Source organism: Lichenostomus cassidix, chromosome 10 (genome assembly GCF_008360975.1).
Source record: "Lichenostomus cassidix isolate B80296 chromosome 10, HeHo_3.0, whole genome shotgun sequence".
Lineage (NCBI taxonomy): Eukaryota > Metazoa > Chordata > Aves > Passeriformes > Meliphagidae > Lichenostomus > Lichenostomus cassidix.
The window spans coordinates 11,979,511-12,003,991 of NC_139491.1; the positions used below are offsets into that span (position 1 = coordinate 11,979,511).

Here is a 24,481-nt window from a genome sequence, read left to right on the forward strand (position 1 = left end):
GGCTGTGTTTCAAAAGTCTGTTGGATAGAAATCAATGACACTAAATAGGAAAAATAATATGTACCAGAAATAATTGTACAACAATAGAGAAATGTAAGATATTTGATTTTGTTCTGCTTGCTCACTTCACAATGTCAGCTGCTGGTGGGTTTCCAAGTGCTTGAGTGAATGCACTGGGTCTGTGTGTACAGGCATTTCTTACTACAAAAACACAGGCAAAAAATCTGCAAACTGCAGGAGGACAGAGCATATCCATCATTCCTCCTTTGTTTCCAACTGCAGTCTCCAGAACACCCCAAGAGCAGCAGCACAGTGTCTGGTTTCAGGCAGTGCTTTGTAAATCATTTAAGGAAGATTGAGTGAATATTTTATAAAGTAAAAGGCATTATCACCAGTATTGCATCATGAAACAGATATTTACATTTTTGCCACTAAACACTGTAATTCAGACCATTTGTCATGTTATAAGCTATTCTGGTGAAGAGGCACATGTCAAGCACCTTCTCTTCACTGATCCTTAGTTTTGGCTTTTGCCCATATAACATCCACATTCACTGTTTCCTGTAACCTCAAAAGTGCATTGATTCAGCCAGAATAATATGTCTCTTGCTAAGAAAAGATTTAAGCTTTACAATGCTATACATAATACTTTAATGCCAAGAGAGAGTTTTATGTTGTATTTTAACTTAATTTCTCCCAAGGAGAATCCATATTGTTTATTAGCTCTTCTTCCTCTACTGTCTAGATTAAAGACCAAGTTAGCATTTTCCCTTTTTTGTTTTTCTTTTCATTCTTTCTTATTTCTGTATACAGAAAGGCTGTCTGGGAAAGAAATTATGAGTTAAATTTTGGCAGATACTTTTTTGTGGTTTTGGCTTGGGTTTGTTGGGGTTTTTTTTGTTTTATTTTGGTTTTTTTAACTTCAAGGAGCTTACCTCAGATGTATGAGGTAGCGTAGTAGCTTTTCTTCCGTCTGGTGACTGTTTTCTTTATTGACAGATCGCTTGACTTCTCGTCTCACAGGAACAGAAAAAGTTCTTTGCCGTAGGAATGTTTGATGATTAGCTGGCATTTCTCTCAAGTCATAGATCACCACAAACATCTTCACCACAGTTTTGTTAGGGTTAAATAAGGTCTGAGAAGACAAACAGTTAAATACAATACTCTTTAGAGATGACAAATTAAAAAAAACAACAAAAAAAAAAGACCTAACCCAAACTTGATCTATTAAAATAGTTCTCTATGCACTTTGTTTCTGTGCCATACAGAAAAGTTTATGTAAAAACATTGGGAAGCTTTTCTGGTTTTCAACACTTCAGCTACCAGCAATTCCCATTTTTAAATATAATGCTAAACACAATCTAATCTGAATGAAACACTAGTATATGGCTACTCTCACTTTGCTAATCAGCATCCCCATTTTTGTTTATTTTTCCAGTCAGCTTTTTGTCTACACTGTTTTCCACACACAATACACTTGCAGGAAGCACAGTGGTGGATTCCACTTTTAAACATGAAATTATGAACATGTTATCTTTGACTGGGTTCTTAAAGTCAGTTCTCTGGTTCTAAGCAATCACTGTGATTTACTTTGTGGTTTTATTACAAAAGTAAAGGTGGTGTTAAAATACTACAAAAGGTAGATTATTCAATTCAATTATTCAATCTTAATCGCTTTAGAATTTCAGGATTTGGACTGTGGCCTAATTACTTCCCCATCACTTTTTCAAAGCAACAGTGTCCCCAAGTATTCTGAATCTCCTGTAACTGATTTTAAGACTCCTCAGAGCACAGAAGTGTTCAAAGATTGGGAATATCTTTTGTCCCACACACAGATTTCTACTTTGAATTACCACAGTACCTACAGAGATGCACATTTCCACAGCTAGCTCCATGCTCATCTCCAGTAACCTCATCTCTGCATGACCTTCTTGCTATTAGTGGTTTCAAGGCACCCTTATCTGCTGAGTACGTACCACTTGGATTGTTCCTGAAGGCGGTACCCGATAACCCCTCTTACCAAGGGACTCTAGAGTAATCACACCCTACAAAACAAAACACAGATTTAGTTCACAGAGATAAACAAATCAAAATGTTCTAATCATGTAATTGCATTTATTTGAAACACAATCAGTAATGTATAAAAACTAAAAATAGAGAAGGCAATGCATTTAGGATGCAGTTAAAAAATCAGCAGTAGGGGCCTTACAGATGCTTTGGCAGACCATTAAAAGCTGTGCAGTAAGAGGTACATTCTCCTCTTGAAATATGATTCAAGTTTCCACATCTCCAGATCAGGGAGATAGGACAAAACAGCTTTCTTTTCAAAGCAGCTGCGAGGTTAAAATGAAACATTTTTCTCCTCCTTTCCATTTCTATATCATCTACAAATGCACCAATAACACTCCAAATCTCACAGAACTCATTTTTGCTTTTCAAAGGCAGCAGATGCACTTAATCCTCCATTCTAATCCAAACTTTAGGAAGGATGACATCTGCTTTGGTACCAGCTGTGATGTACAGAGCACCCCACAGGGCAATGTGACACTGCCGAGGCCACGCTGGGGACACTGCCACGTGTCTGACCAACCTGCAGGCCACCACTGCTGGACCCCACACACTGGACTTGAAAAACCCAACCCAAACAAACAGCCCAAAAAAGACCCCAAAGCAGAGAAACTAGCTATACAAACAGAAACAATGTTTCTGATGATGGAGGCACTACACAAATGCTGTATTAATCCTGGGAGACTCAGCCATAATAGCATATTTAGAGCATGTGGGAAAGCCTGAAACAATGAAACCTGGCTAGGAAAATAAGCAATGCTATGTTAACCATTTGAGGAACATAAGAATCTCTTCACCTCCTGGAAAATCACATGAAATAATCTAGAAAGATGAAAGCAAAAGGATACGTTTTGCAGTCGCTAAGACATATACAAGTTTAAAATCAAAGCCATTACTTAAACTCTAGGCAATTTAATTTTCTGAATACTTTCTAAAACAGAAGGTCAGAAATATGGTAACTGGTATGGATTTAAAATCTAAATATTGGGATACTCAGATATTCATTGCTTGACTTATATATTTAAACAAACCCTTTAGCATATATTAGACAGATGTACATGTACAAAAACCTCTAAAAATTGGATCTGTCACCTACATAAAATTGAGTTTCCTTAACAGGCATTCAGAACTAATCCAGCCTCTGATTCAATGCCTACAAGACACCATTTGCTTTTTAGAGAGAAGCACTTTTAGACATGCAAAACCCGTGCTGTCTCTGTAGAAAGGTGGAACAGAATTAGCACCCAGAGACCAAGAACACAAACACTGTGTTGCTGCAAACATCAGCAAACCATGCAGCCTATGAGAGTCTGTGTGTCACCACACCTCTGACAACATTTGCTTCAAAAGAAAGGGCTGAATAACTTCCAAGTCTAAGGTCTCCATCAGCAAAAGCCCCTTGGCCATCACCTAAGCCACTCTGCAGTGTGGTTAGTTGCCCAGAGCAGCTGCTTGTTGGGACAACAAAATGTATCCTGCTAAGTCCAGCTATTGCCTCACTGCTATTTTAAGTTAGATGGATAAAGAGAGATGGTGGGGGTTGATCACTGCAGTGTGGGGGGAGACAAATATATTCAATATCTCAAGAGAACAGTTGAATCGTGGGGCAGAGAAGTGGAAGGAAAAGCATGAGCTAGGGAAAGGAAGGAAGGACAAGAGAACTCTGTTAGAGCAGTTGAAAATAAGCCAGATCCCTTCAAATCTTCACTTTCTGAACCCTCTAATCACCAAGCTCTTGCTCTTCACCTCCACACATCAGAATTTATTTAAAATAAATCCAACCACACACTTACCATGTAAGGAGAGGGCGCATTGTCATCTGAAACGCTGTAGAACGACACTTCAACTGGCAGAGTCATGTGTGTGGGACAAAAGACTCCGCTGGCTCCCACCTCTGCTGTGAAACCCTCCACCACACCGAGCGGGTCCAAGCGGAAATTCAGGACAGACTCCTGGAAAACAAAGCACACACAGCTTCAGTTGGCAGCACCTCGAATAAAACAGAGCACAACTAAGCAGCAAACAAGGAAACGAGTCTATGTAAGGATCTGGGTGTTTCATAAGGTGACCTGCCAAAAACAAAAAAATAATTAAGGCAAAAGTCATGAACATTCAGTAAGATGATAATGGTTTAGAAGAAAGTGTTGTCCAAATCTTGTCTTCATCCTGCTGAAACTGTGCAAAAGCCCATGGAGAACTTTACTGCAGCAGGATCTATGCACGATTTTTTACATATTCTATCTGAAAAAAGTAATAACCTATAATCTGTAATCTTCCCCAACAGATTCAACTCCATATTTCACAAGACAGTATAATACAACCCATTAATACACTGGCTATTAGTTGCTGTTATTGGATATGCTACATGAAGGGAAGAGCTGGAGCCTATACTTCAAACTTGTTCTGTTTAATACCCTGCTTTAATTCAGCTTTTGTGATGTATTAAGTAGACTTAAGAGTGAAGATGTAAATCCTTTTTTCTAGGTAAGTACATTATAAACATGAACAATTACAGGTTATTAAGTCTCATTTAAGGGAACAGAACATCTTCTAACTTGACCATAGTGGGAAACAAAAGCTTAAGCAACTCATTGTATTTGATTCTCTGAGACAGAGGATGTCTGGGGCATGAAATAAGTGCCTTTACAGCTGGAAATTAAAACAAATTTTATTCCATTTAGTTAGGAACTTTTACATTCTAATAAGGCTGGAATTGTTCACAGTAATGTACTTTTAAAAGCAGTAAAGAAGAATATTAAAAACACCACAAGAATTCTAGAGAATATGCAATACCTCAAAGTTTCCCAGAAGGCTAAGACTTGTTACTGGTGGAGCACTAGAACTTAGAAATGGTTTCCCATGGTTGTCTGGATCACCGTCTCTGTTTATACATTGTTGTGGGCTATTAAAAAAAGACAGAATAAATATAAAGGATAAACACATTTGCTTTTGTCTTCTGGGTATAAAGAGCTCTAGAAAGAGTAATTTACTTACTGTACTGTGAAATGTTGTCCTAGAGAAATAAAAGTTGAACATTGCCTATTAATACTTTAGCAAAACATTTTCTAGTTAACTGAAAAAACATTTTCACCAGTGTTACATTACAAGGGATAAAAATAAAAATTTTGTTCATTAACTCCATTAGCAGGAATCATAGTATCTGATTATTTTCTCTGGTATGTGGGTACTTTTTCTCATATTCTGAAGTTTCCAACATCAAACTACCATACCAAAAGCTGTTTATGTTACATCTATTAATGTATAAAAGGTCATGATTGGCCCTGTTTAAAAGTTTGGTTCTCTAAACAAGTTAAAACAAAATGCTTAACATGTTCAACATTAAGAACAAAATAGAAAAATAACATTGATTTGAAGAAGAATCAACAAATATTTTTCTGTCTGAAAACTCAGGTGTATCTGACAGCATATTCTGTCCCTGCTTGGGACAGAATTCATTCTGCCAGCAGCTCTCATTCCATGGTCATGTCCAAGAGCTGTGCTAGCCTGGAATCTCCCAGGGCAACTTGGCTGCTGAACCTTGTATCAAAATAAGGATTCTTTTGAAAGTATTTTCTGTCTTTGTTTTTGCATTTAAATATATAGATATATACATTATGCCTCCCTTTAAAATTCTCAATGTTTCTGGTAAATAAAACATACCTTCTTGCAGACAGACATTTCAACTGCAGCAATGATGAATCAAGATCAAAGCACCCAGACTGTGTTTTCCTTTGAGGAACCTCAACAAGGAAAGAAGATGCTAATTTGAAATCTGAACTGCTACCACAGGCAATTTAGCCGAGTAAGCACATTTTGCCAAGAGTTTTCATGACATTACAAAATTATAAAGACAAAGCAGAGAGAGTAATTCCTATACATTTTAAACTTAGTACAGAAAGTTCTAGGATTATTAATGATGAGACTGTAAATTCTGATTAACAGGAAGTATTTCAATAAAGACATTCAGGAAGCTGATGTCTCTTTGGAACAGAACAGAATATTATTAATAAACAGTCTGTAACAATTTCCAGCCAATTTCCCCGAAAATACAACAGCCTTTACAGGCACTGAAGAATAAAGCACATCATGTGTTGGTTACAGGACATCACTACTTCAGTAGTTTTAATAGGGACTGCCTGCTTTTTTAAAACTCTAAACAACCTACCAAGAACTGTAACAGTTCTCCAATGTCTGCCTTATCAGCAGCTTTGTTTCACTAAGTCATTCCCTGACATCTCTGGTTACTGAAGAATGTACAGTACAAATTGTTCACATAAACAAAAGCTTTGGAATAATAGGCAATTAGGTATTAAAAACTAACACAAAACCTCTTAAATGACAAAATGTTAACTTACACTTAAACCACTCATCTCCAAAATGCTTTCTTTTGGGCTCTAAAATAGCATCAAAGCATTGTTTCCATCAATTTTTCTAATGCCACCTCTTGTTAATCTTGATAGGATCTCAACAACTATGTTTTTAATGTTTTCTTTTCCAAAATTATTGTTCAGCTTCATTTACATGTTAACTCTCATTTAAGCATTAATTTCCACTCCTAAGAGTATTCACAGTGACACAAAGTGAACATGCACACTTCACCTAGGTATTTTGTCAAATTTTATACCATGCACAGGCATTAGAAGAACAAATACCCCCTTCCTCAGCTAAAAGCATTTCAACAATAACTTACAGGACTTGAAAGCAGAGGGAGTCCAGTTCTGGGATGAAAAGCCTTGGTTGAAGTTCCATCCAGGGATCGAAAATTGTGTTTCCGCCATGTATTTGTGTGTTTTAGAGATGGTGCTTTCTGCCAGCAAAACAAATTTACTCAGGTTATCAACAGGATATTTCAGTGACCTATCATGGTAACACTCGCTTGCTGTAAGGGAGAAGACTCCTGACCCAGGTGGAGCTACATCACACCAGCATGTGATGAAACATTCAGTGTAAATTCCCCTTGACTCAATATACAATTACACAGACTGCTCCCCAAAAGATCCCATACTATACTCAGACACAGTGTATTTATACAAACCAGGATGTCTCACTGCTTATGGAAACAGTGGTTCATAACTCAATCACCGTGAGTGGAACAGGACAGTGTTCTTCTCCAGGTTAAAGTTAGGAAGTTTAGGCACCACCAGCCAAGTTACTCAATCACATTTGACAGGTCACCTTGTCAGCTAGACCATGGCACTGAGCTGTTTCTTGAACACCTCCAGGGATGGTGACTCCACCACCTGGGCAGCCCATTCCCATGCTTAATCCTACCCATGAAGAAATTCTTCCTGAGTTACTTCAGGCCAAGGTTACAATGGTAACATGCTGCTACCTATGAGGTCAGGCTCTAATTCCTCTTCTTAGGGGTCCTTAGCAGATACAGGATACAAGCTATCTGACAAAGGGCAGCTATAGGAATTCTAGTCTGTTCCCATATGGATTTACCTGTACATCTGGGTTCTTCTGCCGCTCAGACTTAACTACATTGTCATCTGCAGGTTTCTTCTGAGAAGCGCTTTGAAAATCAAGGCCTGTTGGGTCTTCATTCTCATCATGTGCAGTTTTTGTTTTATCTTGTTTGGTTTTGTTTTTGAAACTGTCATGGTCTTTATTTAAATAATTTTCAATACTAACAAGCTGAGTATTTTGCTCATAAATGTTTGGTTTTTTGGAGTCTTTATCTAAACACTTGAGCTCGTTTTTGTGCAAAGAGTCAGATACCGGCATCACAGTTGCTTTTTTTGTACCTTCAAGTATTCTGCATTTTTCTATCTGTAAATTATTAAAACCATCTGTGCCATTGTTCTCGCTAACAACTGTTCTTTCTTTAAATTTATTTGTGCAAATCTGTTCATCAATGCTGCTGGAATTTGAACCCTGTTTAATTCTATTGGTTACCTGGTCTTTCTGTGCATTACCAGAATGTATTTCCAATTTATCTGGAGCTTCAGATTTATTTTCTTTAACACATGATGATGATGTGTGAATGCTACTAAATGCATGAGAAGTTTTATTTGAAGTCGGATGAAATGCATTTTGGACAGCTTCACCGGGTTTTGCTAAAACTAATTTTCTTCTTGCTTGGAGTTTCAGAGAAGTTTTCGATTCTCCATCAAACCTAGAAGGACTGATAGGAGTGTCAGGTGTCTTTGTCCCTGATTTACTGCTGTCTTCTAACAAAGAAAAATTGGATTTAGCAAAAGAAACAGAAGATGATTCCTTGCCTTTCTTCAGCAAATTTTCGTCTTCATATGTACTTCGGAAAATTTTCGAAGTGACTGGACTGGCCTCATGCACTTTGAATGGACGTCCAGCAACATGGGAAGTAGCTGGGTCACAATGAATCAAGTGCTGGGCAATCCTTGCTATCACCTCCTGCCGCTCCTGGAGCAGGGAATCGATCAGGGGGTTACTCTCTCCTGCTGACTGACGGCCACAGTGGTTCCCTGGAACGCGAGCGTCGAGCAGTCTGACCTCTGGCACTGCTCTCGTTTTGCCTTCACCACCATCTTCCTGTATTGCATTGTCTAAGTTGGCAACAGAGACAGGGGAGCTTTCCTTGCTTTTCCTTGGCAAGTTTTCATCTTCGAAAGTACTCCGAAAAGCTTTTGGTGTAGCCGAGATGCTTTCATGCGTGTTGAATGGACGCCCAGCAACAACTGGTGAAGTAGCTGGATCACAGTGAATCAAGTGCTGAGCGATCCTTGCAATGACTTCTTGTCGCTCTTGAAGTAAAGAGCCTATCAAAGGATTGGTTTCTCCTGTGGGCTGATGAGAGCAATGACTATTTGAAACACGGGAATCAACTAGAGAATAGGATTTATAAGTTCTGACTGGTGTTTCATGAGATTTTGTCTTACTGTCTGCTGTAGCATTATAGCACTGAACTTTGGACTGCGATGCCCCGAAGTCAGATCCGAGTCCGGTAGATGGATAAAGTTTTAAATTTCTGAAAGATGCCGTAAATTCAGGCATCTTTTTTCCATTAAGTAGGCTTTCAGGTGTCATTGTCCATGTCTGTTTCCCACGAAAACGCTGTGGACTGGAAGTACTGCATTGCTGAGCAGCACTGGGATCGCTGTGCTGATGTAACTTACGCTCTTGCATTCTCTTTTCATAAAAGCTCAGGTTGGTGTGAATACTGCAGGTCAAAACTGGGTAGTTGGATTGCCTGGGCAAGGACTGGACGCTGACTCTCAAGGCCACATTGTGAGAAACATTAGGGACAGGAAAGACATGCTCAGTGGGTGTCTGGGAGAACGTCCATTGCAAGTCCACATCTGCAGCGCTCACCCTGAAACAATACCGAAGGGCATTTACAAAAATAGCTGAATTAAGAGTTTTTAACTATCTACTTCATAACACAAACATCTAAGAAAAAGCATTAGAAACATCAGCAGCTGCTGTACTTTGCAGAGCACACAAATCCTACAGAACTGCCCAAGTACCAGGCCAACAATGTGGCACCTTGTAAAAGCAAGCAGGAAACAGGAGAGAAGAATGATTTTAAGACAAGCTGCAGCAATCTGCAAACGAGATTTTTTCCATTCCAGGCGTACCTGTACAGGATGTTTCGGGGAACAGCACCATGTGAAACACTCAGCCACGCGCTCAGCTGAGAGAAGAAAACAAAGGAGCGAACAGCCAACAAAAGGGTCTTCTCTTCAATAAATCGATCTCCACTCCTAAGACATTTAAAGACAAACACATGGGTGTCGGTAAGAATATTCAGAGACCTATTAGAACTAGAACATTGTCAAATCTTTGGTCAGAACATAAAATACAGCTAATCCAGCAAAACAAAAACTCCTCAAAATATTTTGAAGATTCCAGAGCCTGATTTGTTTTTAAATATGTTAAATTTGACAAAATTTGACATAACAAATTTTAAATGTATTAAAAGGACCATTTGCAGCCAGGATCATTTCATACTCTGCACTGCACAATATGCACTGGAGGAATTTTGAGTATAAGAAGATTAAAACAGAGATGCTTCAATTTCACTAGCAAACAGTGGTTTTCTTAGATCAGTTCTCCTGGCAAAGAGCCAGTTCAAAAAAAACTAATTGATTTCATTAAGAACTTTAATATGACAAGATTCTTGCAATTACCAGCTAATCCTCATATCCAACTTACTGTCGAGGAACTGGCTCCAAAATCCACCTTTCTAACAGCAATGCATCTTGTTTGATTGCAGGATCATTTAAATCATTCCCCTCAGTGGTGGGACCTTCATCACTATAGCAACAGTCTGGAAGTAGCATCACTTCTACCATGATTGGAATATTGTTCTTCCACAGTAGCATAACTTCAGATCTGGTTCGCCTGGCCTGACGACACTGAGGGAAGGAAAAACGTCAACAAACACAAGCCACAAAAATACTAGCCAGATTTAAATCTAATTTAAAAGCACATTCCCAAGCACTAGAGAAGGATAAGGGTCAAATTCTGTAAACCAGATTTCACCAAATCAGAAATAAGATTCCAGAGTTATTAAATTAAAAAATAATTAACAAATCCTTTACAGCTGCCATTTGAGCAACTTTCTTGAGAAAATTGCAAAAACTTATAAAAATACATTTCCCCAACCACTGCACATTGCTACCTTGTAGTTATCTCTCCACAATGCACCCTCCTGGACAGACCCAAGCAGTATCTTTATAAATTCTGTGTCTTGGAGCAGGCTAACTTCTGCGTGAACTTAACTTAAATTCCCACAGTACTTAAGAACTTTCACTTGAGAGATGGGATGCTGCAACCTTACTCCCAGACAGACTGGCTACATTTGGTGTGCTTGTGTTTTTTGGATCACTAACTTTTCAAGAACACCTGGAAAAGCAAAAAGTTAGGCAAGTCAGCCTACATTTTCTCAAAAGAAATCCCAGACCAAGAATGCTAAGTATAGTGCTTGTCATTTGCATAATAAAGATTCAAATAGGTACTGCATTCAGGTAGTCATGCAGAACTTCATGTTCAAGGATAAAAGGCTTAATGATCTCTCATTTTAAGGACAGATCTATTATTAGTAGGATACTGAATTACATACTCATTTAAACGAAGGACTGACAGAAAGCCATTGTTACTCATGCTTAACTGAATCCACTGCGGGTTATTGGCTGACTTTAACCATGGTAGAAGGGATTTGTGACATGAAATGGGTACCACCACTGTACCTGAGCCAATTTGTCGCTGCATTCATGCTTAGTTGTTGGTGGCTGACTTGACTGTGCTGGTGGGCAGTGAAAGCCCTCTGTCCTGCCCTTGATTGAATACTCTGGTGTCCGGCCCTCCGTGATCAGCAAGGCCAAGGAGACCAGGAACTCCTCAGCTTCATACTCAAAGTATTCATCCAAAGTATCTGTCATTTCAAAAAGACAAAAATTAATGACATTTGATGTATAACAACTGTTGGCTGACCCTGCAGCTTGTTTCAATTTGCACTTGAAATGAGAGTGGGCTATGGGAAATGGATCTTTGTGTCAGACTGGCTGCACTCCTCACAAAGCCCACCGCTCCCCACTCCAGCACCACAAAACAACTTTCCTCATCTCATAACGTTGTCACTACAAATACACAAAGAACTTTGGTTTTCTAAAGCTTTTCTAGAAGACAAAAGGTTTCCTGGGCTCTTATGGGAGAAGCCTGATGACAGTATGACTTGGCATTGTTATTATTATACGACAGATGGAATAAGAAGCCACAATATATCATAAAATAGATTAAAAATTGAAGAAAAAGAAAAAGAAAATATTTACTTCTGTTAGAGAAAAAGTGGGACACAATGTTCTTTAAGATTTTTATTGCGAGTCCCTCCTGCTGAGAGCAAGGCTTACTTCAGAGGTCCATTTTTAGTTACCATTAGCACATAGGAAATGTTCCTAAGAAACATACAGAGTATTCATTGTTTTGTACCACGGTCAGTCTAAACTTGTGCAAAGAATGAAAACTCAACAAGTCTCTGTAGACAAAGCAGCAGCTGGCATTGCTCTTCATGAAGAGCCCTGGCACACTCAGCTCCCACAGAGTTAAGAAGCACCATTTTATGGTGTTTTACAGAGCACCCTTCTCCTCCTCCTCCCTCATCACGAGGATGTCACCCATCATTCAAACAGATTTAAGTACAACCAGATCATGTCGTTCCTCACTCTGCTTCAAAACACTTCAAGTTTCAAAATTATTTAATTACTGAAGAGGTTACAGAAAACTCTCTTTTCCATGAAAGCTAAAATACATGCACTTCAAAGTCTATTTTAAGAGCAGCAAAGAAAAGCGGGTGGAGGCAGGGCTGCCAGCAGTTCTTCACCTTTATTTTCATGCTTTAGGGGAACAAAAGCACATGACATCTTCAGAATTTTAGCTTAAATGTCCTTTGTCATACACCAAAACAAAACTGCCACAGGGACAGAGTTAATTTCTATTCATGTTTCAATTATCATGCATAAAACACCTTTCAGAAGTCTTTTTTGTCTTGGTTCCCTAATAGCAGAGCATTTGGCAAACATTGCAACGCAGACTTCAGAGATGCATACAAGAAAGGATGCATGAAACAAAAGCTCCAATTAAACGTGCAATTATCTGCATATGCAAATCATAAAGTGTGTAAAACTAGCTTTTGCATGTACATATTTGCCCAGCCCAGGCTTGTACACCACAGACCCCAGGGCTTACAGCCTATTTGAAGGGATCTACACAAGGTAAATAAGACAAGTCAGCCCACTGCTGAGGAAGAGCCAGAGGACAGATGAATTACCCTGGAGGACCCCATATGGCATGTGAGCAATACATTAATTCATCTGGCATAGGCTGAAATGGTCATTCACCTGACGAATGGCAAAAAATATCTAATAAAGGGTGTGTGAAAGATTAAAGGAATGGTAAATAACAGAGAAGACAAGACTCTTAGGCAGTGATATGAGTCACCTACAAAATTAGGCAGCTGCAATTTTTTTTTCAGCTGGAAGTCTGGTGAACAATGGGCAAGTCATACTTGGGAACAGGAAAATGGGATTTGGGAAGACTCTGAAAAGGATTTGGATATACAACAGACAAAAAAAAAATAATTGCAGCATTATCTTTCTGCTAAACTCATCTTTGTATGTCCAAAGGCCATGGTAATTTCAAGAAAGCCACAGCAGAAAGGATCACTACTGGAGTATTTTGCCTACTCTGACACAGAAGTTCAAAAATCTAGAAAGTGTTCAACAGGAGTAAAATTAATTTCAACAAGAATTGTCTCATGCTTAGCAGACTAAACAAACCTAATTCATCCCTAAGAAAATGTGCAAGATGGATTCTTTTTAATTATACTATGTAAAAACATGTATGATTTTAAAGAAAAATAGTAAAGAGTGTGATCAAGATCAACATGCACAGAGTAAAATGGGATACCTGAAAATTCACCCTAGAGAATTTTAAGTGGCAAGTAACAGTAAAACAGATGTACCTTTAATTATCATGAGCAGCTTACCATATGAAGCAGTAGACTTTCTATTATTTAGCTCTCTTTTAAAGAAGATAATGCCCATTTTATAAAAATCTTCCAGACTTGACACAAATTAATGGATAAATCCTATGGCCTGAGTGCTTCTGCTGAGCAGTTGGATTTAGGCAAAAAAACCCCCAAAAACCCACTCCTTTTTTGTATTAAAAAGCATCTGATATCAAAGATTATGTTGCATACTTAAAGTGTTCAGTGCCTTCACAGACATATAGCACAGGTCAATGCAAGACATAGACAGTTTAAGATGTCCAAATGCAAGATCCAGTGAATAGTAAATAAGCAAGATCTAGTGAATAAAGCCAGGTACATATTCTGAAATAAACATCACTTAAGATTCAGATTACAAACACAATATTGCTTTATGTAAACAGATAAAGCTTACTTCCAAGGTCAATTTACAAATACTGCCTCTCTTCCTTTATCAGACCTATTATTTCAGAAGCAACCAGTTTCTTGTCTTAAGGATGGAAGAGAAGGCCCAACTAGCTGAAGAGACATATTTATGTATTTATATTGGCTGCAGTCACAAAAACACCACATTGTTTCAAAACAAAAACGGCATCACTTTGAAGGATAATAAAAAGCAAGTACTGAACTAGGAAATGCTACAGCATTACAAAGACAGGGTCTTTATAAAGACAGCACTTTAAAATGATGTCAGCAATGTAACCAGTTATTTGATCTGGACTTTAAAAAAAATAAAAGCACAAACAGCAATAGATATAAAGAAATGTATTTTCCTACAAAGTTCATTATGGCATAATATCGTTTTTTAGGTCTACTAGATTTCTATATCATTTAGCAGCTTCTAAGAGTTTTCGTAAAGAAAAAACCCTATAACCATTGAGAAGCCTGGTAATTGTTCCTATACAACAGACACAGATGATGCAAGTTGATGCAATTGAGGACTAGGGTGGAATGACATTTATAGAAACAGCAAACTCAGTGTTTAGTTAAAAAAAGTCTTACTCTGTGTGTGCTGTAACTGCTTGGTTTTGTGTATGAATCAGCCCTAGGACACATCATATATTGTGTACAGAATAACCTCAATCCTATAACCTGACTATACAAATATGATTATTGTTCTGCTCCATTTCTAGCAATGCAACATGCAAGTATGTAGCATAAAATATGCATCCTAGCAGTGTCTGGGGTTTATTCCCCTTAAAATAGAAAAAAATCCAGGGTCTATTCCCCTTAAAATAGAAAAAAAATCCAGTTAGTTGACACAAGTAAATATGAATTAAAGTAAAAAGGCACTACAGCCCTCTAACCAATACATTGAAATGAAAGGTTATCGACCAGGTGGTCACAAGAGATAGCAGCAGATGTCAGACAACTCTAGGAGGAAAAAAAGAGAAATTAAAATTTAGACTGAAGCTACTGTGCATAGAGCAAAGCATACAATACTGGAGAATTGAAATCTGAATGCACATAATTCTGTTTTACTTTGCCTCGTGCACATACCAACCTCAACAAAGACTGATTTTCTACACCTTCTGGACAAACAGAAAAGCTCATTTAACCAGAAATGTCAAAGACTCTTCAAATCCTTGTCCTCCCCCCTCCATTACACACAGGTGCACAAGCACTGGAATACAGAATCAGAACTCACAATCCCCTCCATCCCCCACACCCCCTCAAAAAATGAAATTGGCTCACATCCTGAAACATCAATTAAGGTTAGTTATGTGGTAGTAGGGATTCACAAATCCACTTAACTGTAACACAAGGACTCTCCCAAAACTTCAGTTAATCGAGTTATGCCCAGCTGACTCCTTTCCCAGCTAGGTCATGCTTGTGCAGACCAACTCCCTTCCCTTTCCTATGACAGCTTTTTCTGCAGTAATTACAGAAAATGTTTTCCTGAAATACATGTTTCAGAAGAGCGTTTAATCTGTTTTCTAGGCTTAGGCCAGGAAACAAAGATATTTGGTATCATGTAACCCATTGTGTTCCAGGTGCCACCAGGAGACACATCTGGAAGCTGCTGCCCTGTCCTGCCTGGGGACAGTGAGGCAATAAATGCCCCAGCAGAGCCTCTTCTGCCCTGTGCTACCCTCCCATCATGACCAGGCTGCGATACAACTGCAATCTCTCTTGTCCATGCTTATTTTGTTGTCCTGGAACCTCTCATACTGCGCTGCTCACCACAAGTGTCTATCAAGCTCGTCCTCTTCTCAGAAAAAGAGCTCATTTTTGCAGAGACTTTCTTCAAAGAAAGACAAATTAGTTCAACTGGAAGTATCCTTTAATCCTGACCTTCACTGATTGAGGGCTACTTCCTTCGAGAGTCCATGAAACAACTAATAATTACCTTTGAATATGCTCTGTAACAGTCCAGACCTTTCCTGGAAAATCTTTAGGCACTCATAATGGGTTTTGAAGGCCACTGATTTAAAGTAATCACATTTCTATTTCACTTCTTAGAAAACTGAAACCCAGTGAGGAAAACACTTAACGAAATATGGAATGCATGGTGTAGGCTGTTGGGATTCCCACCCGAGGCAAGCCCTGCTCCTGCCCTAGCCAGGCTGTCCAGTGGGCATGGTTGCCCACATCTGCTCTCTCCTTCCTTTTTCAAAGACTAAAAGCACTGCTTAAGTATTTAGATCTTATTTTTGTACTTTCAGTACAGGCATAAGGAAACACTTCAGTCCAAGTTTCCTGTGGCAGGAGAATCAGGTACACTGGAGAAAAAGTGGCTGCACTGTCAGCATTCAGAACCCATCACCTCCAGCAAGAGCATTGCTCTGCACTGAAAGAACTACAGCAAAAGCTCTTCCCCCAAAACAATCAACTCTGAGGAAGTTTTATTATCTCGCTATTCCAAGTAATAGGTTAAAGGTACTTCCACATTTTAAGAGCAAGGCAGGGATTCAAGAAACTACTGTAAAGGAAATGAAACACAATGTAAACGTTTGACTAACAGCTTCTCTTCTGGAATTAGAAACACCTACGGATGCTTTGGTTAACTAATTCCACATTGTGCTTAACTTCAAAAGAAAGTTGCCCTTGAATCCCCCAAATTCAAGATTCTCTAAATGAGCAGTCATGTTGTGTCTGCATATTACAAACCCATAATTATATCTGAAGTCACACGCTTCAAAAGCTTTGCAATATTAAGAGTTTAGGTATAATTTAAGTTATCAAGAGTTAAAGTCATGAGATGGCCTACTTGTTTCAAGAAACAAGGTATTAGTTACTTAAACTTGAGCAAAGGCAATGAACTGGTTACTCAATTTAAGAATAATCCTATACAGACTGACGCACATTGACAAACTGTCTTATACTCTTATGGCTCAAGATCTTTGAGCTCAGGGACAGTCATTGTGAAAATACGAGGAGAGCAACACAGTAATTCATCTTATTGTTACTGTCTGCTTACTTTTTCCAGGGTACCAAACTGAACCACTACCTGGATATCAAAGCAGTTCAGCTGTAGGCAGAAAATGGCAGCATAGGAATTTATGCTACAGCTGATGCATACCTGCTATTCAAATAAAGTAACAGTACAAGCTGTAAAAAACCTCTGGTCCTACTTAGTTTCACATAGGAAAACAGGAAGAAATTCACCTGCTTCTGTGTTGTTTTGCCAGTTTATAAGCAGAAAAACAAACCAAAGCACACCGTCTTGTAACTGAGGGGAGGATTTTTAAAAATCAAGACAGAGCTACGTGGAGCTGATGAAGTTATTCCAGAGTTGCAGAGAAATAAAAATCAATCAGTGCCATGAGCTCCACTGCAGAGTGCAGTGCTGCTGTAATTCCCTGGCTACCTGTGTATCACTGCTCATCTACTGCACGTTCCTGCTGGGTGCCTCTCACAGCACACAGAGCTAATCTGGAGGCAGCTTTACTGTAAATAGAGAGACTAGCTTTAAAACTGGGTTGGAAAAAAAAAGGTACAATTCACATTTCACTAAAACTTACTCAAGTTCAAACAGCTTAATAAGTACAGACATAAAATCCATTTAAAGCTTAAGTTTCCTGCAGTCATCTCAGAAAGTACCGCTCTCTGGGAGTGTAAAATGCAGACTGTTAAACTGATCTGGGTGTTCCCATCTTGCTTCCTGCGTTTTGGCTGACATCCTATTTTGCCATCACCATACTGCTTACTGAGTCACTTCTCTTCGTCCAACTGTAGCTTCTATTTTTATCTAAGCAACAACAGTTTAATGTGCTCCTTTTGATTTTTTGGCATTAAACCAGTTTCTAGATCCAGTATTTGCATTTTGATGAGGGAAACTGGTTTTGTTTTCCCTTAACTGGACAAAGAAGAGGAGTAAGAACAAATGGTATAAGCTGAATTGTTTCTTACTCCACAATGAAATCACAAATTGTAAAATAGGTCAATCATTACGATTTCAACATCTGCATTTAGTAGAAGGAAAGCAACACCTAAAAACATGAACTTTGAGGCTTATTTCAGACATCAATTCACCAAAAGTTACAAGAGAACACATATATTGTAAAATACAACTGTCCCACTCTATCCTGACATGGGTACATAAGTGCTGAAATGTCAGTGTAAAGCTGTGAGATTATCAGTGCTGCAATGGTTAGCATTTTAAATAGAAACCAGTTGTGGGAAGAGAACATTTTCTTTTTGCTGACCCCTAAACTAAAGGTGGTGCTTCTACCAACATACTATAACTGGACAGGTCCTGAAAGCAAAGAGGACTTGGCTCAGCTAATGCCCTTAAGAGCACATCAGTTTCTGTTTTCCTTTATGTTACATCCAAATGCTTGGTTGGGGGTGCTGAAGGAGCCGTGTGTCATCCTAGAACAGAAAGCAGAGCACACTTAAGCTTAGAGACCATGTGAGAATTTCTTCCCAAGGTCTTTTCTTGGAAAAGAACTGAGAATTTTTCACTAAAACACAGATTTTCCTTTACAAAATTTCTACATATATTTTCTTTTCCACGCTTCCTTCACTGATATTGATGACTTTCATCAAGGCTTTCCCAGCCAACAGAACTTTGGAGATGACAATGATGACAATCTTCATTATGGTTACTCATTACCTCAAGGAGCTTAAGCAGCTCCATGGCTGAAGACATACAGAACAAAGGCTTTCATCAACTTATTCAACTTCATGTTAGCTGTAAATATCATACTGCAGTGACTCCATAGCTGCTGCTTTCTTTTCAAAGGAAATCCAATGGGTATTAACAATGAAAAAGCACATCTATTTAGCTAACCCTTATCTCTTCCTGAAGGCACATCATCCATATGACAGTTGCAGCAATTGAGTACTGGGAATTCTAACTCCCAAGCCAAGACATCCCTCCCATTAAACAGGTTGATGGCAGCTCTGCATTAAACTCCAGCTATGATAGCATTTTTATAAAACATAAATAAATGTGTGTGCCAGAAATTTTATTTCAGGCCCTAAACACAATGCAATACAGGATGACATATATAAGTTTTAATTTGTTCAACAATCCAGCCTGACAAAGATTCAACTACTTGCAGACTTCTGTACTATTTTACACAGAGATTGGTTTAGAGACGGAAAGCAGTAATTTGTGATAATAAATCACTTTCAGATGTTACTGGAAAACAACAGAGACCTTTTAAAAAAATCCTACAGTAGGTATTTCAATGCCTATGGGAGCTGCCAGAGAGCTCAGCCCTCTACAACACCACATTTTTGCACCTTTTGATAACCAGATTTTCATTAATTGTCACTCAGTTTATTCCTCAATGTATCTTCACAAAAACTCAAGTATCTTTGGGACTAACATTCATAGGGATGTAGGGTTATACTTGGCAAAAACCACTGGTTTCTGCCATTTCCCCATTAACACCAAAAAAATCTCTCTTTGGGGTATTTCATGCTTTATTGCATCACCTTAAGTACTTATTGTGCTTAGAAACTTTGACAATATACTTTCAAGTGGTTTTGTGCTTATTTTTGTACTAATATAGATAAAATAATACTTCTTTTCTGAGAAGAAATGTAGAGTAGCCATCAGCTCTCATAAGGATTTTGAGCAAATTATTTGGAAGAGTCATTAAGAGCCTGAAAACATTGCAATGGGAACAGAAAAATCTCACTGGGAAAGGCCAGCTCTGCTCTGTATGTGCACGAGTTCCATTCTGGTTTAGAACCACCAGGCACAATCTGGTGTTGTCCTTCCCCAAGACCATTGCAAGAAAAAGAACTGTTACATCATGTGCCCTTTGCTTCAGACCATAGTTGGACTTGTTGGAAAATAAACCAGAGGGAATTTGAAAAGTGCTGTGTGAGAGCACTGACTCACTTTTGGGTGGAATCAGCCACAGCTGCTGGAGTCAGGGAAACCCCCTGCTAAAAGTACCATGTTGACTTACGGGATCACATGTTATGGAAACCTTTCACTAAGCATTCAGCCTTCAACACAGTATTGTTGTCAAGGCAAATGAGGTTTTATAAGCACCAAAACACTCAGCCTTCCACACACTCAGAAAACTTTCAACAACCAATGCTCAAACACTCTCATCTTCACATTATGGTCAGGTACCAATGGGCCTGACAGATGGTTTTTGAAAACCAAACTACTGACAAAGCTCTTGTATGTTGAAAATCTCCTCCAAAGATATCTATCAGTATCTATTTTTTTAATAGATATTGCAATTTCTCCGTTTTACTGTGGTTACAAAAAAAGCCAAACAAAAATAAACCAGAGGAGTCTGTAGGACAGAGATGAGCAAAAGTCTACAAGTTTTTGAAAAAAAACCCCTAACATCTATGACCTAGTCCAATTTTCTAAAAAGTAGTGTACTCTATTAGAAGACTACTAAAAAAAAAATAAAACCAGACAAACAACTAGGACCTCTCCCATACATGGTTAGTATGCCATTTCTTCAAGAGCAAGAATTTTGATCATCTACATGTAGCATGTTTTTAAAAAGTTTTGGTTTTGTTACTTACACTACAAATTTGGTAAGAGTATAAAATAGGTGCTATCAGCAACTCACCAGTGCAGCAATAAACCCTGCACCCACCCAAAAAGCACCCTTTCTCCCTCAAGGACAGATAACACTCAGTTTCAAATATCCTGTTGTCCTAGAGGAACCTGGAAAAACCATATAGTTATGAATGAATGCCAGCACTGTTACCTAGGTCAGCCAATGGCCCTGATCCAGATAAATGAAGGTTAATTTGCTTTATTTTTAAATTCCAGAGAAGAAGACATGTCATCTGTGCAGTTTTCCACAGGGCTGAAAAGACCTCTTGGACTAGGAATTAAAAATCTGCAACTGCTTGGGCAGTAATAAACTTTTAGCTCAATCCAAATCATCAAAATAGTCATTTTACATGTTTAGACATATTTCATCTGTGCAAGTACTGAATAGCTTTATGTATGCAATTTTTCTTTCTCTTCACTTTCATGCAATTTGAAGAACTGACAGGATGTAGCTGAGTGACATTTATCTTGTTACAGAGCAGATTTTCTTGAAGATTTTAAAAAAACAATCAATCAGACTAATGAAACTCTGGAGCATCAGATCTTGGAAAGCACCTTTTTAAAAACTGGGCCCACTTGAACAGCAAAATTTCAAACAGCATACTTGTTTGCTTACAAAATGTGTCTGCTTTCCCTCTCCCCTTCATTCAACCATCCTGCCAGGCTTGCACTGCAGCTTTGAAGGCTACCAGAAACATCAGCCACCGGGCACCTCACAGAACTAAACGAGCTTATGACAATCCGAGATGCAAGACACTCGTACAAAGTGCCAGAATTAACACTACTGGAGCAGGAATAATAGCAGTGTGTTCATCATGTATCTGCTGAAAACAATTCTCCCTTGAAGGGAAAAAGTGAGTTCATGGCTGACTGCGCTGCTGCTGGCACAGGCACAGGCAGGCACGGTGAGGACAGCAGGCAAAAGTCTCCCTGCACAGCTGACCTCGAGTCACCCAGCAGGCTGGCCTCTGCTCCAAGCTTACTGGCTGCACGTGTGTTTTGTAACACCCTGTACTGCGTATTCTTAGAACAAACTTTCCAGAGAAGCGAGGGGACAGGGCTCACCCCTCCACGGCCACTTCCAAGCCAATCTCACCCGCAGCAGCAGCATCCTGCTCCTCGAGATAAGCTATCAGTTTAGAGAAGAGTAAAGGATCCAAGCCCTGCTCACGTGCTCTGAAATCAGGTGACCTGGGAGTCAAAGGACAGAGCAATAAATTATTAGGAAAAACAAAACACTACACTAAAAATAGTGAACACGAGCAGCACATGAAGAATAACAGTTTTTATCCAGTCAGAGCTTAAGGCCCTCCCCAGCCTCTTTTGTATCTGGGCATAAGCAAAGACAGATAAACAAAACCTAATTTTAGTTCCTCCTTGATATTTGCAAATACATATTTAATTAAATGTACACAGCAGGGGAAAAAATCCTGAGTTTTGGACCAGCAGAAAAAGTATTAATGTCCAAAGTAAATATCCAATGCAACTTCAATCAGAAAATACCAAAATTACTTTCTTTCAGGGAAAATTGCTCCAAGATGAATACAACTCAGCTATGCCAAAAGCTACACTTCAACTACTTACATAGTTCAGACAACATTAAGGATTTGCTCACTTGTCAGGTTTAACAGATCTAATAAATTATTGTGAATGCTCAAGTGAAGCACCAGGTAAAAAAAACAAAAGCCCTTCACAAACATTCCAGAATCCAAGTGCCTGATACCCATAACTTATTTTGTCAACCATCCCATTAGCAAAAACATTATACAGAGATTTTCTACTAGAAATCAATAAAGAAAATAAATTTTGTTATTATCAAGGGACAACAATGCATAATTTTGTTGGAGGAAGAGGATTTTTTCTAGGAGATAAAAAAATAGCAAGCACAGAAGAGTACAGTCAAAAATACTTAAGTTTCCATTTAGAAATATCTGACTACATTGGCTATTACTGTAAACAGCTGGTTTTTTGCAATCACTTATCTTCGAGAGCTAATAAAAAACACATCTGAGAGATTTTTAGCACAGAACATTTTATTCTTACCATCTGAATTAGTGGCTGATCTTGAAAGGATCAGAATCTGGCATGGGAATCCAGACAACAAGCAACCTGCCCTCTTTATCCCCAGAAAAACATGCAAACTGGGTTCACTACACCCTTCTTGCTGGGCTGAATTCCTAGGAAACAGCATTTAGAGAGTTGCTTTTAGCACGAGTTAGAGTCCTCTTGAGTATGGAAAATGCTTGTCTGAAATCCAAAGATCTTCCTCAGAGATAAATTCTTCACAGTCCAAGCTGTGATGAAGCTGGAAGGCTGCCCTGCCAGCGGGGACCTCTGGGCTGGGCACAGCCCACGTGAATGCCACCCGCCACCAGGGCTTCAGCTACCAGATGGCAGCGCTTTATCTGCCTGCCCAGGGAGGAGTCAACAGTGCCTGCAGGATTTCTCATGGAATTTGTGGGGAAAAAGGCACAGACAAGATTATGCCTCACCACCATCCAGCCTTGTAAGGTACGTCTGGTTGGTGTCTAACAGGAAACCGTATTTTCCTGTTCTTTTTTGTCTCTTAAAACATCATCCTTCATAATAAGAAAATTACTCTTTTTTTTTTTTCCCAAGATCCTCAAGATCCTCTGTGGCTTACCACCGTTCCTATTGTCACCCACTCACTACTGCAGGAAACTGGCCTCTGATTACTTTAATCACTAGTCCTTACTCCCCCTGTGTTGTCCTGCACTCTTGATTAAAATGACTCTGCTTTGCAGCTTCTCTGTTACGGTGATAAAGGCTTGTTAGCCAGTGGGAGCACAGTTTATCTGTCTCCATCAGTATTATCCCTTTGTTTCCTCACAGCCCTCTGTTGGAAGCCATTGATTTAGTGTTTGATACTTGCATAAGGTCTGAGGTGAGGATAGTCTTTTGTTCCATGCTTGCATAATACCCAGCAAAACATGATACCCAAGTGTCACTCTTAATTTGTATCACAGATAAATAATGATCTTCAGGCAATAACTCCATGAATTTGCTTCCCTTCTCTTTAAGTCCTCTTATGACTGAGTTACCTGGAAGATGAAGAAGTCCTTGATCCATCTAACACCGCAATACAAAACACTCAGGAAGCACAGCTTGAGAATATAGAGGCTTGGTACACAACTACATGAAGTAATTCCTTCCATCTGTAAAGAAGCCACTGCTGTCATGCCAGACCCACAAGCATAGATGTACCTCACAAACACAGCAAAAGCTGAGGAAACAAGTTCTTAACAGCATTGGTAAAAAGTCTTAAACAGGTTGTTTATGCTTTATGAGGAGTGATCTGGATTCAGTTATATACAAAGATCTTGCTTGTGACTTCCCAAATCAAACCCCACCCTCCAGTACTTCCAGTGCCATGAAGTTCAGTCTATACCAACAATCCCTCAGATGTCCTATCCTAAAAAGAGATATTGACACTTCTAGTTTGAATTTAACTACAGTAGGTGCAGCACCCGTGGAGTAACCTTGCTATAAAAATAAGAGAGCACTTGGGGTGCTTCCAGCATCCTGCTCACACAGCCCTGGGCTCAGCTGCACGTGTGAGGCAGATGAAAAGCCACATCCAGCCCAGTGACTACAGGCTCCTCCTTACATGTACCATGCCCAGGTCAAACACACAGAGCTTCCTGCTCCCTTTACCCCTTGCAATGCTATTCAAGTTGCATGAGGCAATGCTCATGTTCAGTTAAATGAAAAGGACTGAGAGAGATCTGCTCAGATTATAAACTTTTGCATTTAAACCAATGTTTTAACTGCCAGGCATTTTAAAGTATACAGTACTTCAGACATCTTTCAGAAAGATGATATAGGAATTAGAATACGCAAGGCCTCTAGGAATTCATATCCACTTTCTCTTAGTTTACTTTTTCTCCTTCTCCAGCTGGTTTGCTTTGCCTTTTAAAATTTATTTTAAAGTCATAAAA

General features: G+C 39.0%; 1 protein-coding gene across 2 annotated transcripts in view; it reads right to left on the bottom strand.

Moving 5' to 3' along the window:
• The window catches only part of ATOSA (atos homolog A), a 46,886-nt gene that overhangs the window by 5,675 nt on the left and 16,730 nt on the right, over positions 1-24,481 (bottom strand). Inside the window, exons 1-11 of one of the 2 annotated variants that reach the window (XM_085070665.1) lie at positions 22,566-22,747; positions 11,241-11,425; positions 10,204-10,406; positions 9,627-9,752; positions 7,513-9,361; positions 6,758-6,874; positions 5,728-5,807; positions 4,861-4,969; positions 3,861-4,019; positions 1,977-2,045; positions 936-1,135 (exon numbers count right to left, since the gene is read on the bottom strand). In XM_085070665.1, the coding sequence (XP_084926791.1) occupies positions 936-1,135; positions 1,977-2,045; positions 3,861-4,019; positions 4,861-4,969; positions 5,728-5,807; positions 6,758-6,874; positions 7,513-9,361; positions 9,627-9,752; positions 10,204-10,406; positions 11,241-11,425; positions 22,566-22,713 (3,245 nt within the window). In that variant the 5' untranslated portion in view covers positions 22,714-22,747. Of the gene's footprint in view, positions 1-935; positions 1,136-1,976; positions 2,046-3,860; positions 4,020-4,860; positions 4,970-5,727; positions 5,808-6,757; positions 6,875-7,512; positions 9,362-9,626; positions 9,753-10,203; positions 10,407-11,240; positions 11,426-22,565; positions 22,748-24,481 lie in introns of those variants that run through there. The other variant, XM_085070666.1, reaches the window with a different exon arrangement.